Source organism: Hypanus sabinus, chromosome 4, assembly GCF_030144855.1.
Source record: "Hypanus sabinus isolate sHypSab1 chromosome 4, sHypSab1.hap1, whole genome shotgun sequence".
NCBI classification, from domain to species: domain Eukaryota; kingdom Metazoa; phylum Chordata; class Chondrichthyes; order Myliobatiformes; family Dasyatidae; genus Hypanus; species Hypanus sabinus.
The window spans coordinates 24,866,371-24,883,884 of record NC_082709.1 but is presented as its reverse complement, the minus strand read 5'-3'; the positions used below and the strand labels follow the sequence as shown (position 1 = coordinate 24,883,884).

Sequence of the window (17,514 nt, the reverse complement as noted above, 5' to 3'; positions counted from 1 at the left end):
ATTCATTTAATTTTATAAGATTCAAATTTTAAAAATCATAAAATTCTGGTACAATATCTGGTATTTGTAGTATTTCTGTATGAAACTTATTTTACATCATAATGTGATCAACCCTAATCTGCACACCATTTTATTATGAAATGGTATGGGAAAATAAAGGTAACACATTGGCACAGGAATTAGTATTGCTGTCACTACTCCAGTGATCCAGCTCAATTCTGAACTGAAGAACCGTCTGTGTGGAATATACACATTTTGGGTGCCTTCATGGGTGTACTCCTTTGCTCTGGTATCCTCCCACATTCCAAACAGAGACAGGTTAAATAGCTATTGTTGATTGCCCCTAATAAAGGCAGATGGCAGGAGAAACAGAGATGACGGACATCAGAGAGAACAGATTACTGGAAAGGGCTGTGGATGTGAGACTGATGGGAATCAGTCTGGGAGTCAGCCAAATAGCCATTGCGAGGAAATATTAGAAATATTTTATAAGTTTTTTTAAACACCACTTGCACCTTACCTTCCATGACGGCATGCAGTGTATATAGAGCCTTCCTCACTGCCAACTACAAAATTGTTGACGTCACCCAATGGGAAGGACATACAAGTAGCAGCTACTGCCTTTGACTGCTTATGCATCAATTCCATGCTATCCTGCAAAAAAAAAGAATTTGTAGATACAACATTTTGTTTCATTTGTTGTTCCAGAATCATGAATTCAAATGAAATAGAAGTTTTTTTTTTACTGAATTCCAAGCTGTTGTTGAGACAAAATGTGAGGGGGAAGTTGGGGGATTGGGTGGTGGTGGGGGGGGGGGGGGTTAGGAATCACAAAAGTGAGAGAAAAGCACAACTTAAGTATATATAAAACCCAGAGGTACCAAAACTTAGTGTCCCCTTACAGACATAATCTGATTCAATTATGTGATTCCTGATTCTCAACTACTTCATTCACATTTCTGTCCAAAGTTTTCAAATGTTGTCTTTCTACTCAGGAATTTTGCTACAAGGGACAATACTGAGTTGATTAATCACAAAAGAGTTTATATTTATACAAGTTAGGTAAACTAGATCACAATTTTCTATGGAGCCAATACCAAGTTGTTTCATTATTAGAATATGTGAATTATGGTTTGACCATACTAGCTATTTCAATGCATTCTATAAGACCTCAAGACATTGGAGAAGAATTAGGTCATTCTGTCCATTGAGTCTACTCTGCCTTTCTAACATCACTGATTGTGCCACAGTACCAGGCTTACTTTTTGGGTAATTAACCAACTCCAGTAGGAAACGGCATCTGGGATTGCATGATCTTCATCAGTCCATCTCCCAGACCCACACCACTGGTCTTCTCATATGCCCATCCTCACCTTCCCATAGTCTTTGGAAAGCAAAAAGGTTTTAACCCAATTCCATCATTCTTGATTTTACTGGATTACAAAGAGTGAGCAATACACATAAATTTTGCTATGTCTCTCTTAGAAAAGTGTCAAACAATACAGAAAGTTCTTGTAAGCTAGTTAAATTCAAACATAGAGGGAAACATTTCATTCCTCGTGTGATTCAATCAGAAAAGGTTAGAAAATGTTCTCATTTATAGAGTAAGTTGTTTGCTGGCAAAGCCTGCAATACTGCCCAATAGTAATGCTAAATATGTATGGAAATTCAGAAATGAGGATATCATAGGGTGATGGAGATATTGGTTGGTGGTTAGGAAGAGTTCGAAAGATGAAAATTTACAAATGATGGCAAGATCTATTCAGGAGCCAACACCAGTCAGCAAGCAAATATATGGTTGATGAATGACTAGAATCTAATGCAAGTTATAGATGTAGTTATAAAGAAGGCAAGACAGCAGCTATACTTTATAGGCGTTTGAAGAGATTTGGCATGTCAACAAATACACTCAAAAACATATAGTTGTACTGTGGAGAGCATTCTGACAGGCTGCATCACTGTCTGGTATGGAGGGTGTACTGCACAGGACTGAAGGAAGATGCAGGTGGTTATAAATCTAGTCAGCTTCATCTTGAGCACTAGCCTACAAAGTACACAGGACATCTTCAGGGAGTGGTATCTCGGAAAGGCAGTGTCCATTGTTAAGGATCTCCAACACCCAGGGCATGCCCTTTTCTCACTATTACCATCAGGCAGGAGGTACAGAAGTCTAAAGGCACACACTCAGTGATTCAAGACCAGCTTCTTCCCCTCTGCCATCCAATTCCTAAATGGGCATTGAATCTTTGGACACTACCTCACTATTTTTTAATATACAGTATTTCTGTTTTCACATGTTTTTTAAAATCTATTCAATATACATACACTAATTGATTTTACTTTTTAATTTTATTTTTTCTCTGCTACATTATGTATTGCATTGAACTGCTGCTGCTAAGTTAACAAATTTCATGTCACATGCTGGTGATAATAACCTGATTCTGATTAGGGTATGAACTGCAGTTTTAAGTAAACTTGAATTTATGGAAGTCATCTAACAGAGAACTGAAATTATTGATATAATGCCAAGGACAGTTTCAGCAATAGATGAAATGAAGCAGGAATGTAGATAGGGAAATTCCAGAGGAAGAAGTAGGGTGACTTGCCGATAGAATGTCTACAGTTTAGAAGCTGAAAAGGGGGTTAAGTGGTTTGCCTTGTAATCAGCGTAATGTACACTGAGTCCAATGGTCTACAATTTCCACAATAAACTATCTAAACAATACTAATGAAAATTGCAGTCCGCTGAAGCCACTTAGCACAGTGAAAAATTGATCTTGAATTTAAATTTCAGTTATCTGCTAAAAAGGAAAGATTTTCATTTAGTATTGAATAACTGAAAGCAGCATAAACAAGAAAAAAAAGCAAAAGTAACACAAAGTCCTTTCAGCTTGCCACACCATTTAACAAAATCACGGCTGATCCAATCTTTGCCGTGATAAAATTTCCCCACTCTTCCCATATTCCTTGATTCCCTTGTAGTTCAAACATGACTCTCCTCCTTAAATATATTTGATAACTACCTCCACAGTTGTCTAGTACAGAATCCAAAGTATCATGACCAAAAGTATGAATTCCTCTCTTCATCTCCATTTTAAACGGGTAATTCGTTATTCTGAAACAACAGTGCCCCCTAGTTCTACAAATTAGCACAAAGGGAAATATTTTCTCAGAATAAAGGCACAATAAATTAGTGTTTCAGTGCATTTTATCAGAAGGAAACAGAACACAGCATCACATCTATAGATCTCATCCTGAGAATTTATGATTGCAACCCTTCCATCAGCAAAAGCTGTTAAATAACAGATGTGTGCCTCAGGAAGAGACCTGTCTTTTTTTATAACCAAAGTAAATAGGCAGAAAAATACACATATTTCTTACTGTTTTAATATTAATTACTTTATACAAGACTAACTTTGTGAATCATTTCAGCCTTTTTAGCTTTAGTGATTTTCCAAATATTTTTCTTAATCCTAAAAATGCTTAGGAGTGTATGTAATAAAGGATTATATACAGAAATAAATAAACCGACTAAAAGTTAACACCATCTGCTTTTAATTAATTTATTTACATTACCTGTGGTTGTGAAAGCATATCCAGACTCCAGGAACAGATCTTCCCATCAGTGGAAACACTGATCAGGTTATGGGCATTTTGAGAACCAACCACATTCACACAGTAGACAGGATGCTGCAGAAGATTATTATTAAGTTTAATAATTTTAAAAATCTGATTAGTGCAAAATCATTCAATGATTCAAAAAAAAACAACTGATGCTGAAAATCCTTAAGTATAACAGAAGGCACGCAACATTTGTGGAGAGGGAAACAGAAAACATTTCAGATTGATTACTTTTCAGTACTGAGAATAGGCATGCTTAAGTTGAAGAGAAGAGGGATGGAGAGAACTAAGGAACTTCCTGAATGGTCACAAGAATCTAAGTGATACAGATACAGGTTTCCCCCACTATCTGAAGGTAGAGCGTTCCTATGAAATGGTTCATAAGCTGGAATGTCGTAAAGTAAATTACCATTTATTTATATGGGAAAAATCTGTGAGCGTTTGCAGACCCAAAAAATAACCTACCAAATTATGCCAAATAACACATAAAACCTAACAGTAACATACATTAAAAGCAGGAATGGTCTGATAAATACACAGCCTATATATATAATGTAAGAATACTTTTCTACAATTATTGCAGCACTGCCCACCACAGCGAAAATCTCACGCAAGCGCTCTTGGCAGCACTCGCGGCAAAAACACACAGCGCAAGCACTCTTTCCAGTAACCTTTAAGCTATGAAGCTACCAAATAACACATAAAAATACACGGCCAATATAAAGTAGAAATAATGTACGCCCAGTCTACTTTATTGGAATCGGGAAGACAGTGAGCAGACTGATGATGGTGTGTTAGGCTGAGTCGTCGGAGGTTGGGTGGTGGGAGGTAGAGGAGACTGGGGTGTCATCAGGGCAGGCAGGTCATCTTCTTCTATGTCTGCCTGCCTCAATGTCGAAGGTCGCGTTTCATCGTTGGCTATGGCTGAAGTGGAAGGCTTGAAAAACGACAGTATGCTTGACTGCTTAGCCTCGTGTATTTTTCTACCATACAGCTCTTTGTAAGCACCCAAACAATACTGCAAATACGCCCTAAACCTACGTACCCTTTAAAATTTGAAGTCATACTTTGCTGCAATCATTGCAGCGTTGTCAATTCCAGCGAAAATCTCACGCAATTGCTTCCCGTTCAGTTCCTGGACGACTTGACTTTCGGGCCGTTCACTACAGCATTGTTTCAATTGTTATCCTTTCCTCTTCATCAGCTCTTCATCTCTCAGTTCTTGGTCATGGGATGCCAAAACCGCTTCAACATCATCTTCGTCAACTTCCACAAACCCTTAGCCAAACTCACTATGTCCTTACTTCGTTCACCACGATTGAAACGCTTTTTTATGTCTAGTTTTACGCTAAGTGTAACACCCTTATGCGCTCTTTTAGGCTTTTCCGATATCTTAGAACTCATCTTGCTAACAGATGCACAAAATAAATCGACATAAAGCACAATGCTCACAGGCACGTGTTTAAGCAATGCCAGCTAGAATGCTGCTCAGCGCGCGCTGCTTTTTTTCGTAACAGTGAAAACGCCTTCTGTTAGCGAAAACAGGTAATTAATGTCTTTCATAACAGCGAACTGATGTAAAGCAAACGTTCGAAAAACGGGGGACGCCTGTATTGGTTATCTGAAAGAGGAGATGAAAGATGTCTAACTATAGCTGATCATTCTGGAGCAACTGTACTTAGATGGTGATGAACAAGGATATTGAGATAAAATAGAATTCTGGAAAAACTCAGCAGCTCAGATAGCTCTGCAGAGAAAGACAAATTAAGTGAATTTACATATTGATGGACTGGTATCTGAACTGGCCAGTTCTAACAAAAACAGTATCTGAAACTGCTGAATTCAATATCGAGTCCCCAAGAGCTGCTGTGTGTCTAACAAGATGATAGCTTGCTTTCTGCTCTAATCTCACTTTTACATGGTCCTCATTTGATTTTCCCTTCCTTTTAACTCACCTACCTTCATTTAAAAGGATGGACTAGATATTAATAACCATTACAAGCCAACAAACTCACAGAGCTATCTTGACTAACTTGCTACCTACAAAGATTTCTGTTCTGTTCTCCCAATACCCCCTGCTCCATCAAGTCTCATCAGCTGATGACACTTTCCACTCTACTACTTCTGGACTATCTTTTTCTTTATAAGTGGTTTCCTCTCTACCACAGCAGACAGGTCCTTAACCGTATCCATTGCAGTTCCCAAAAGTTATGTATATATGCATTAGAAGCAGCAGTAGGGCACTCAGTCTCTCAAGCTGCTCCTTCATTTATTAAGATCATGGCTGATAAGGCTGTGACCTTAACTCCACATTCCAGGCTACTCATTAATCTATTGCACATCGAGAATCTAGCTAACTCTGCCTTTATAAGCATTCCAAGCCTCTGCTTCCATCCCACTTTGAAAAATATTTCCAAAAGCCTAAAGAATTTAGTCTGAAGCATCGACTATTTTTTTCCTTTCCATAGGTGCTGCCTGACCTGCTGAGTTCCTTCAGCATTTTTGCTTGTGTTTCTCAGTTTTTTACCTGCCCAACTGAGTCTTTCATATGTTTTGTTTTATTTTAGATTTCCAGCAATGGGCATATGCTACACCTGAGAATTCCAGCAAACGTTTTCTTCTCTTACTTTGTCATCATTTCCTTCTATTTACAACATTCCCAGACAGATTGGATAAGATTTATCAACTTTCTCTTTCACCTTTCAGACAACACCAACAACACATTTGAATACTCTTGGTCTTCACGTTGTCAGACATTCACTTTGTTCTTCACTTCCCTTTGCTGCATCTTAAGTTATGTTCATTTTCCAACGAAACATTATTCACCTGAAATGTTAACTCCATTTCTTCCTGAACAGACGCTGCCTGACTTCTAAGATCCAACACTTTGTTTCATTATTGATTCATTTTACAAAGTAAAGCATCAGAAGATCTACTTCATCAGTTTTTCCAAAATACATTTTAATCTGTGACTTTTAAAATTATAATTATACTTCAGAATGCAAAGAGCAGTTTTCAATGCTTGAATGTTCTAAACTGTACCGTATGAGCAGCAGCAGAGAGTGGTGTTCTCTGGACTGGTGTCCTTTTGTTACTGCGATTATCCCATAGCACAATCTGACCAGAATATGTTCCTCCAACGACCAGATTTGGATGAAATCGTGCAAAAGAAGCTGACATTACAGATGACTGTTGAAAAACAAAATTAGTTTTATATCAGCAACAGTATTTTTCAATATCATGTGATTGGTAGATACAATAATTAGAACCTGTTGTTCACTAATATGATTTCCTTACAACTCATTCAATGTCCCATCTAATGCATAAAAACAGCCTGTTAAAATTTATTAGGTTACATTTTGTTCCACCAACATTCATTCCCTTTATAAAACATATTCCAGTAATTTGCTCTTTGAATCACAGAATCTGCCATTAAGCTCAACTTGTCCATACCAGTCTTCCACATTCCACCTCCTGCATTTGGTCCATGGTCTTCTATGTAAAATTGTAAAAATATTACAATTTTCAAGAACTGAATATACTTAAAACTTATAGTTTTTCTGAAGACCCTAAAGGTGATGTTTTGGTCAGTGTGATCCTTTTTTTGTGGTATAACCAACTTTCTGGAGCCATTTAATGAGAATAGCAGAATGGAAGAGAAAAAAGAAACTTTCATTCTTTCATATTCATTCTTTGCCAGCTGGGAATTGAAAGTATTCTTCGATTGCAACTGGTTATTTCTAATTTTAGTAAAATAGATGTTCATATTTTGGAAATTCTATTGGCTACATTGCAAAACTTATTTGTGTAACCTGTGAATTCTATTAAAAAACAATCATGCCAAATTAATCAGAGTCCCAATACTTTAAAGGCAACATTTACCTATTCCTCAGAAAGAAAATTAGGGATGTAAGTAAAACAACACAAGGGAAAATTCAGACTTCTACAGTTTAAAAATCTTAACAAGTTTAAAACACTGACACGGAAAATTGAAGTAATTGCTCATTGGCCAAACATCATCTCGCTTGCACTTGCTATTTTGAAATCAAATCATTTAAAAAAATGTATTTTTATGAACAACGAAGTATTTAATTTTATTTTTACCTATTTATCTGTAGAAAATAGTAATATATATTATGCATAAAACATTAATTGCTTTATCTTTTTATGAACATCATTAAATTACCATTTAGTCTCTAGATTTTTAGTCAACTAATGGATCTCTAAGGCTACAATTATACTCTGTTGGTGGTTGGAAACAGGTTAACAACATTGAGCACTTCTCAACTAACACCAGTAAATTTATAATGCAAGTCTAAGATCTAAACTGCTGTCATTGGGTAATCTTTCTACATTCACTACGAAGCAACAATGGAAAAGTGACACTATAATCTGCATGCTTAGTCCTGATAATGTCATTAACATTAGAATGTCTAATATTATCTGTACGTCCATCAATCTGATCTATTTTCATTGCTATTAAAGTCTGATAAAGTCTTGCATGTTGATAAACATTCCTAATAGATATACTAAAATGTTTAAGTGTTAAAAATTACCATGCTATACTGATGAAATGACATTGACAATCATTCAAGAATCTCATGCAACAGTCCAGTCTTCTTTAAAAGCTATCCAGCAAAATTCCAGTTTTTCTTCAAAGGACACCATACCCAGACAAGATGTACTATACCTGGCAGTGGAAGACATACTCTGGAGTTGCTTTCTTAAATTTCATGTTCCATACAAGAGCTACACCATCTGGTTCATGGGGAGCATCCTCATTATTGTTGTACGAAGCAACAAGGAGTTCTGGGTACTATTGATAGTGAAACCAAGAAAGAAAAGGAAAATTAACTTAAACGCTAAACATAAGATCCTGCAGATGTTGGAAATCCACACAAATTGCTGGCAAAACTCAGCATGTTAGGCAGCATCTATGGAAATGATAAACAGTTGACTGTGACTGAGACCCTTCATCAAGACTAGAAAGAAAGGGGGAAGGTGCCAGAATAAACAGGTGGGGGGGGGGGGGGGTGGAGAAAGGAGGACAATCTAGAAGGTAACAGGTGAAGCCATCTGGGTGGGAAAGGTAAAGGGCTGGAGAGGAAGGAATCTGACCGGAGAGGAAGGTGGACTATGGGAAAAAGGGAAGAAGGAGGATATGAGGCTGAGGTGACAGGCAGGTGCGGAGAAGAGGTAAGAGTGGGGAATAGAAGAAGAGGGAAGGGAAAAGAAAAAAATATGAGAAGGAGAAATCGATGTTCATGCCATCAGGTTGGAAGCTACCTAGATGGAATATGTAGTGTTACTCCTCCACCCTGAAGTGGCCTCATCGTGGCAAAAAGGAGATCACAAACCTAACTTTCGGAATGGGAATGCAAATAGGAATTAAATAATTGGCCACCGGGAAATTCCATTCTTTACAGATGAAGCAGAGGTGCTCAACAAAGCACGGAGATCCCCCAATTCACGTTGGGTCTCACCAATGTAAGAAACTGCAATGTAAGATCCTGATGGGAGTTGTATATAAGTCTCCAAGTAGTAACCGGGATGTGGGATATAAATTACAATGGGGGACAAAAAAGGAATGTAAAAAGAGCAATGTATGATAGTCATGGTGGATTTCAATATGAAGGTAGGTTGGGAAAATCAGGTTGGTGCTGGATTACAAGAGACGGAATTTGTAGAATGCTACGAGATGGCTTTTTGGAGCAGCTTCTGGTTGAGCCCACTAGGGGAAAAACAAATTTGGACTGGGTGTTGTGTAATGAATCAAATTGATTAGGGAGCTTAAGGTAAAGCAACCCTTGGGAAGCAGAGATTATATTATGCAGTGCACCAAAAATTAGGAGTGCCGGGGGGGGGGGGGGGGTGGCGGTTGATACAGAAGTATATGTTGATGCTCTTAAGGAGAAAGTGCTTGGGAAGATGAAAGTTCTGGAGGTAGATAAATTGCTAGCTAGAGATGGACTACATCCCAGGTTCTGAAAGAGGTAGCTAAAGAGATTGTGGAGACATGAGTAATCATCTTTCAAGAACCATGAGATTCTGGAATACTTCTCCACTCTTTACAAAGAGAGGGAGGGAGGGAGTAGGAGGAAATTACAGGCCAGTTAGCCTAACTGGTTAAGAAGATGTTGGAGTCTATTATTAAGGGGGAAGTTTCAGGGTACTTGGAGGTGCATGATAAAATAGGCCAAAGTCAGCATGGTTTCCTTAAAGGGGAAATCTTGTCTGACAAATCTGTTGGAATTCTTTGAGGAAATAATAAGCAAAATAGGATTAGAGGACACAACCTCAGAACAGAAGGACATCATTTTAAATGAGATGGAATTTCTTTAGCCAGACGATGGTGAATCTGTGGAATTCATTACCGCATATTTCCTCTTTCAGGACATAACAGAATCAGTGGATCTTGTTTACTTGGATTTTCAGAATGTCTTTGACAAGGTACTGCACGTGAGTCTACTTAACAGCCTATGGTATTGTAGGAAAGATACTAGCATGGGTAGAAGATCCGCTGTCTGATAGGAGGCAAACGGTGAGAATAAATAAGGTCTTATCTGGTTGACAGCCGGTATCTTGTGGTGTTCCGCAAGGATTAATGTTGCAACTGCTTCTTTTCATATTATATGTGAGTGATTTGCATGATGTAACTGATGCCTTTCTGGGCAAGTTAGCAAACGATACAAAGATGTGGAAGGGCAGTAGTGTTGAGAAGGCAGGGAGGCTGCAGAAGGACTTAAGACTGATCAGGAGAATGGGCAAAGAAATGGGAGATGGAATATAGTGTAGTTAAGTGTATGGTCATGCACTTTGGTAAATGAATAAAGGTGTAGGCTTGTTTTCTAAATGGGAAGAAAATTCAAAAAATCAGAAGTGCAAAGAGACTTGGGAGTCCTTGTGCAGGATTCCCTAAGGATTAATTTGCAGGTTGAATCAGTGGTAAGGAAGACAAATGCAATGTTAGCGTTCATTTTGAGAGACTAGAATATAAGAGCAAGGATGCAATGCTGAGGCTTTATACGGCATCAGTCAGACTGCACTTGGCTATTGTGAGCAGTTAAGATGTGCTGGCATTGAAGAGGATTCATAGGGGATTCACAAGAATGATTCTGGGAATGAAAGGGTTAACATATGATAAGCCTTTGATGAATGTGAGCCTGTACCCACTGGAATTTAGAACAATGGGGGGGGGGGGGAGAAAAAATCTCCTTGAAACCTTTTAAATATTGAAAGGTCTGTACAGAGTAGATGTAAGAAGCATGTTTCCTCTTGTGGGTGAGTCTAGGACCAAAGGGCACAGCTTCAGACTATAGAGGGACATCCATTTAGAACAGAGATGAAAAGGAATTTCTTTAGCCAGAGGGGAGTTAATCTGTAAAATTTATTGCCACAAGCGGCTGTGGAGGCCAAGTGATTGAGTATATTTAAAGCAGAGATTGATAGGTTCTCCATTAGTCAGGGTGTCAAAGGTTACAGGAAGAAGGCAAGAGAATGGAGTTGAGAGTGATAATAAATCAGCTAAGATAGAATAGCAGAGCACACTTTGAACTGAATGGCCTAATTCTGCTCTTCTGTCTTATGTAGAGGAGGCTGCATCAGGAGCACTGGATACAATAGACAAGTCCAATAGATTCGCAACTGAATTGTTGCCGCGCTTGGAAGGGATGTTTGGGGCCCTGAATGAAAGTGAGAGAGGAAGTGAATGAGCAGGTGTAGCATTTCTGTTATAAGGCAGGACAAGTGGACAAGGGCATCACAGAAGGAGCATCCCTGTAGAACACAGTGAAGTAAAGATATCTCTAGTGGCAGGGCCCCATTGAGATGGTGGAAGTTGCAGAGAATGATGTGTTGGATGCAGAGGTCCATGGGTGGTTGGTGAGGCCAAAAGGCATTCTTTCCCTGTTAAGGCAACGGGAAGATGGGGTAAGCATGGATGTCTGGAAAGCTGAACTGCTTCAGTCATAGAGAGAGTACTCTGAATGGTAGTTAAAACTTTGTTGTGCATCACTTTCAAACAGATGTAGCTGAAGTCTGCTGCAAATATTAAAATGAGCAAAAGAAAACATTTGAGGAATTCAAAGAATTCATGTTGAGTCATAAGAAATATAAAATAATTGTTTATTGCTAAAGATAATCATGAAATTCATAAACATTAAAGCTGAAAATTTAGCATGTGATCTTCAGTTGCTAGAATTACAACTACAGTTTACACTATGGTTTAGGTTTTGTTATTGCTTTCACCAATAAAGAACAAAGCACTTTAGAAGTTTAAAATCTGAATCTAGGCCGATATTGAGTGTTAGATCATAATTGGGACATTTTTTAAAGTCATCCATGATGTGGCTATCAGTACAAAACCACCATTTACATTTTATAGCCTATCCTTTTTGCAAAGATAATGCCAGAGTATGTTGGATGTTTACGAAATTAAATTTTTCGTGATTAAATATCTGTAAATAGTTTCTAAATGCATCAAAATCTTTTCTCTGCTACTAAGCCACTAAAGTAATCAGAGTGTTCCAGGGATAGCGCCTCAGAATATGCTGTCTGATGTCTGCTAGACTTTGAAAGCTACTTCATCAGATGAAGCCCTCTGACAGGAATAATATCCAATAGCCTGGATTAACCCTAACCCAACACATCTTTAATTTGTGCAGCATTATAATACATTCTCAAATGAATCCACTGTTGAAAGAGAACAAGGAAATGGGGTCCTGACAAATTTGAGGGGAGCACAGGAAGCTGATCCTATAGTGTCAAGGGAGTGCAGCAAATATTGCCTGATATTTCTGATGCCAAGCCATCTGGATTCCCAATAGGAATTACAGTTGGAAATTACACAGCAAATTGTATCTGCCGTGTTCTTGCTGACTCACTCATCTTGTGATTATCTCCTTGAAGTGTCTTTACATCCTTTTACCTAATCTCAATCTCACTTAACTTTTTTAAAAAATATATCATTTCTAATACAATTTGCTGCACAAATTAAATATTCTGCATGGAGGTTGGTGACAAGTGGTAAGCCTCGGGGATCTGTTCTGGGACCCCTACTCTTCGTGCTTTTTATAAATGACCTGGATGAGGAAGTGGAGGGATGGGTTAATAAACAAGCTGATGACACAAAGGTTGGGGGTGTTGTGGATTGTGTGGAGGGCTGTCAGAGGTTACAGTGGGACATTGATAGGATGCAAAACTGGGCTGAGAGGTGGCAGATGGAGTTCAATCCAGATAGGTCTGAGGTGGTTCATTTTGGTAGGTCAAGTACGATGGCAGAACATAGTATTAATGGTAACACTCCTGGCAGTGTGGAGGATCAGAGGGATCTTGGGGTCCGAGTCCATAGGACACTCAAAGCTACTGCGCAGGTTGACTGTGTGGTTAAGAAGGCATACGGTGTATTGGCCTTCATCAATAGAGGGCTATGGGTAACCCTAAGTAATTTCTACGGTAAGGACATGTTGGGCACAGCTTTGTGGGCCAAAGGGCCTATATTGTGCTGCAGATTCTATATGTTTCTAAAAACATTCAAAGCAGCAAGGTTACAGCAGAATATATAGGTGGTGAAATGGTTGTTGGGAGCTTAATCTGAACAAGTGTGGGAGATGTGCATTTTAGGAGATCTAATATAAGGGGAAAGTAGTCACTTAGCTGCACTAATATACAGATGGGTCTTTGGATTCAGGTCCATAGCTCACTTAAAGTGGCCATGTAAACAGATAGGGTGGTAAAGAAAATATATGGTATATTTACCTTCATTAATTGAAGCACTAAGTTTAACAACCAGGAAATCATGTGGTAGCTATATAATGCTTTGGTTGGGCCATGCTTGGAGTATTGCATGTAATTCTCGGTAGCCCTGTTACAGAGAGGATGTGGAGGTTTTGGAAAGGGGAAGAGAGTTACCAGGATGTTACCTGGATTTCAGGGTATGAGCTACAAGGGGAGTTTGGGCAAACTTATGTTGTTTTTATGTAGTGGCAAAGGCTGAGGACAGAACTGACAGAAGTTTATAAAATTCATGAGAGGCAAAGGCAAAGAGTCAGAATCTGCTTCCCAGGGTAGAAATATCATGTACTGGAGGATATGCATTTAACGTGAGGGAAGAAATGCAAAACGAAGAAGCATTGAGCAAGCTCTCATTTTGCCAAGATGATGTAGGTGTCTGGACAGGCTGCTAGAGTGGTAATGGAAACAGATACAATAGTCATATTTTAAGAGACTGTTAGATAAGACACATGAATATACAGGAAATGAAGGATCACATACAGCCGGAAGAGAGTTGGCTCAATGTGGCATCATTCTGTACAGACACTGTGGACTGAAGTGCCTTTTCCTATACTGCACTGCTCTATATTCAAGATGGTTAACACTAACCTTGAAACTAAACTGCTTGCAAGCCCCATTCAAATGATATTGTTAATCATCAAACTGTTTTTCACCTTTTACAAATTTACCCTTAATGCACAAGTATTGTGATTAAAAAAAATGTTATTAGAAAATCTATATAAATGACATTAGTACAATAAATTTATTTCATATTTGTTATTTTCTCAGGCATTTGTATTTGATGCATCTTTTTGCCCCTACAAATGAGCACTGTCAACCCATAACCAACCAGAACTTTGAAATTCTTCCTTTTTTTTCTTGAACAAATGAGTAATATTGAAACAGAATCCAGGTAGGAGTCTGGAATGTGCTGCCAGGTAGAGGCAGATATGATTAGATAGGCAGATATTTAAGAGGCACTTACATGGACATATAAATATGCAGAGAATGGAGGGATACAGACCATGTGTTGGTAGAAGGGATTAGTGAAATTAGGCATCATTAGTTTAATTAGTTCAGCACAGCCTCGTGAGCTGAAGGACCTGTACTGTAATGTTCTCTGTCTATGAAACCTATCTAAAAGCACAAAAATTCTTTTTCAGTTGGACAAAGTCTACTCAGTCCATTAATGTTTATTCTTTTTGTTCAGACAAGTCAATCCCACAGTCTATGAAAGATTAAACTTAATTTTATCTAGATAATAGAGCTCTTAATTGATATGATGGCAGCAAATGTGCAAAACTGAGTTTTTATAATCACCAATTTCTATACCAGAAAGTGGAAATTCCACTTTGACATACAAGCTCTAAAATTCTTATACTGAACATGGATTTAAGCTATATTAAAATAGAAATAATTGTGTTATTTTATTTAATTCTGTGCTTTATGTCAAATCAACAACAGAATCAAAACCAGACGGAATATTACTTCTAATGATAGTCGATCAATTTGACTTTAACTAGTACCTGCAAAAAGGGTCTCCAGATTGATTCATTGCTGGTTTTTGTTTAACTTCAGTTAAACAATCAGAGTTCCAAGCAATGGTTAATTTTTAACAATAAGAAAAACATAAAACAGGATTCCAGACAGGTGTAATGCAAAAAGTTGGTTTCACACATTTTTTAAATTTAGGATCATGTTGGATTACTTAAGCAATGTGAAATAATGTCAATTTAAAAGTTTTTTTGGGACTAGACTTTAGTTATCTTGACATTTTTATCCAAAATAATAAATACTAAAACTTCTCTGGATCAACAATAAAAATAAGACTTTTCAAAAATGACCCACTTTTAAAAGATATTTTGTACAATTCAAATGCATGAAAAAATCTTCAATTTACCTGAGGTGACCAGTCCATGCATGTAACAACACGATGTTTTGACCAGCGTTCATCAGAAAACTCTCTATTTAAAGATAGTTTAGCTCCACCTTGGAGTTCTCTATTAGGAAACAAAATGCAGTCAAAACCATTGATTAGTTGATCAGAAACACTGTATACACTAGAAATGCAGTAAAGGATTTAAATATTACCCTTCTTTTTCTTCTAAATCCTTGCCACTGTAGTCAAAAAACAAGTCTTTATGCTCTGCAAGAGCTCGTTCAATTATTCTAGTGCTGTGATCAAAGAATGTGAGGAATTCATCAGAATGAATTATCTGCTGTTTTTCTTCTTCTGTAAGTTCATGAGGTACACCTATAAAATGAGGTAAAAAAAGCTTTTTTCCTCCTTCAGAATCTCATAACAGTTTTCATTATATAATTATTAAATCTATTTAGCATCTTAATCTTACCAAAATTTTAACAGTCAGGAATATATCTTAAAAACCAGATGACAGTTCTCCCCCCCCGAATTGCGTTACTGAACTACGTGGATTTTTTATGATGATCTAGTTATTTTATAATAATTAACTATAAGGCAAACTGCATTTAATAAAAATTCAGATTAATTGCCAGGTTGAAAGCCATAGCTGCCACCGCGGATTTTAAATTCAAGTCTTGATGGACCCAGGAACTTAATCGTTGTGTTATTCCATACTAATTAGCCAAAAGTGTCCTTACATAAGTGTCTCCATGTGATGGTGCACAACAAGGATGAACCTTTAGAACCTGCAATATAGTAGAAATACGTAGTTCGATACTGATGGGCAGGTGAAGTGAGAAAGAAGGGAAAGAAGGGCAGACAAACACAGTGGGTGAACAGATGGAAGAAAGTAGGCTCTCTCCTACCTTCACTCTCTCCTCCTCATTTTCTCTCTCTTTCTGTACACCCTCATCCAACATGATCTCATTAACTCTCAAGCTTGCCTCTTATTCAAATCCTGACACCGCTCTGCAACATCCTTGCTTCTCTCCTTTTGCAATATTGATTTATGACAAAACAGCAATGAATGAAGAAACCTATCTGATGACGGGCAACATGGTCCCAAGCCAACGGCAGGAGGCAAAGGAAAGTATTGATGGTGTGTGCAATCTCAAGGCTGCGGAACTTTAAGAAGTTACCAAGGAAGTACCGAATTAAAGCTATTTTAAAATTTATTGACCAGCCCTAAAAATTAGACTATAAGACTCAGGAGCAGATTTTGGCCATTCAGCCCACACTATTCCATCATGGCTGATTATTTTCCCTCTCAACCCCATTATCATTGATACCTTTACTAATCAAGAATTTATCAACCTCCATTTAAATATACCCAATAACTTGGCCCTTGCAGCCATCTGTGACAATGACTTCTACAGATTTACCAACCTCTGGCTAAAGAAATTCCTTCTCATCTCTGTTCTATAGGGATGTCCTTTATATTCTGAGGCTGTGCCCTGGTCCTAGACTCCCCCACTATTGAGAACATACTCTCCACATTCACTCAATCTAGATTTTTCAGTATTTGATAGGTTTCAACAAAATCTCCTGTCATTCTTCTAAACTCCAATGAGTACAAGCCCACAGCCATCAAACACTCCTTTCATTCCTGGGGTCATTCTCGTGAACCTATTCAGGACCCTCTCCAATATCAATAAATCCTTTCTCAGATAAGGGCCCCAAAATTGTTCACAATACTCCAAATGCAGTCTGACCAATGCCTTACAAAGCCTTAGCAATTAAACTTGTGAATATCAAGGAAAAGATAAGATTAGATTCAATTAGAATTTTCATCCAATCTCTAATCTGGTCTGTACTCCCAAGTCATTCTTCATGTCCTTTCCAAGCTTTGAATTGCCACTTAGACTAATTTATTTAGTTATTGAGCTCTGTCAACTGGTACATCTTTGGACTGTGGAAGGAAACCAGTGCACCCAGAGGAAACCCACACAGACAGAGGGAAAATGTATAAACTCCTTACAGATAGCAGCAGGAATTGAACCCAGGTCACCTGTATTGTAAAGTACTGTGGCAACCACTACGCTACTGCGTAATGCAACAACTGGCAACAATGAAAGCACACCATATCACAAAATATTGATGGAAATTAAAAGGAGGAACAGGGAATGTTAAAACTCAAAAGATAAACATTGCTTAATTTCAGTAACAGCACAAAATGTTTAATGCAGCCTTTGTTAATGCAA

General features: G+C 37.9%; 1 protein-coding gene across 3 annotated transcripts in view; it reads right to left on the bottom strand.

The window, feature by feature from the left end:
- LOC132392580 (cytoplasmic dynein 1 intermediate chain 2-like) overlaps positions 1–17,514 on the bottom strand; it is a 113,222-nt gene that overhangs the window by 9,732 nt on the left and 85,976 nt on the right. For all 3 annotated transcript variants that reach the window (XM_059966644.1, XM_059966646.1, XM_059966645.1), the window contains exons 7-12: positions 15,484–15,646; positions 15,293–15,392; positions 8,312–8,437; positions 6,664–6,810; positions 3,577–3,690; positions 521–654 (exon numbers count right to left, since the gene is read on the bottom strand). In XM_059966644.1, coding sequence (XP_059822627.1) covers positions 521–654; positions 3,577–3,690; positions 6,664–6,810; positions 8,312–8,437; positions 15,293–15,392; positions 15,484–15,646 — 784 coding nt within the window. The remainder of the gene's footprint in view (positions 1–520; positions 655–3,576; positions 3,691–6,663; positions 6,811–8,311; positions 8,438–15,292; positions 15,393–15,483; positions 15,647–17,514) is intronic.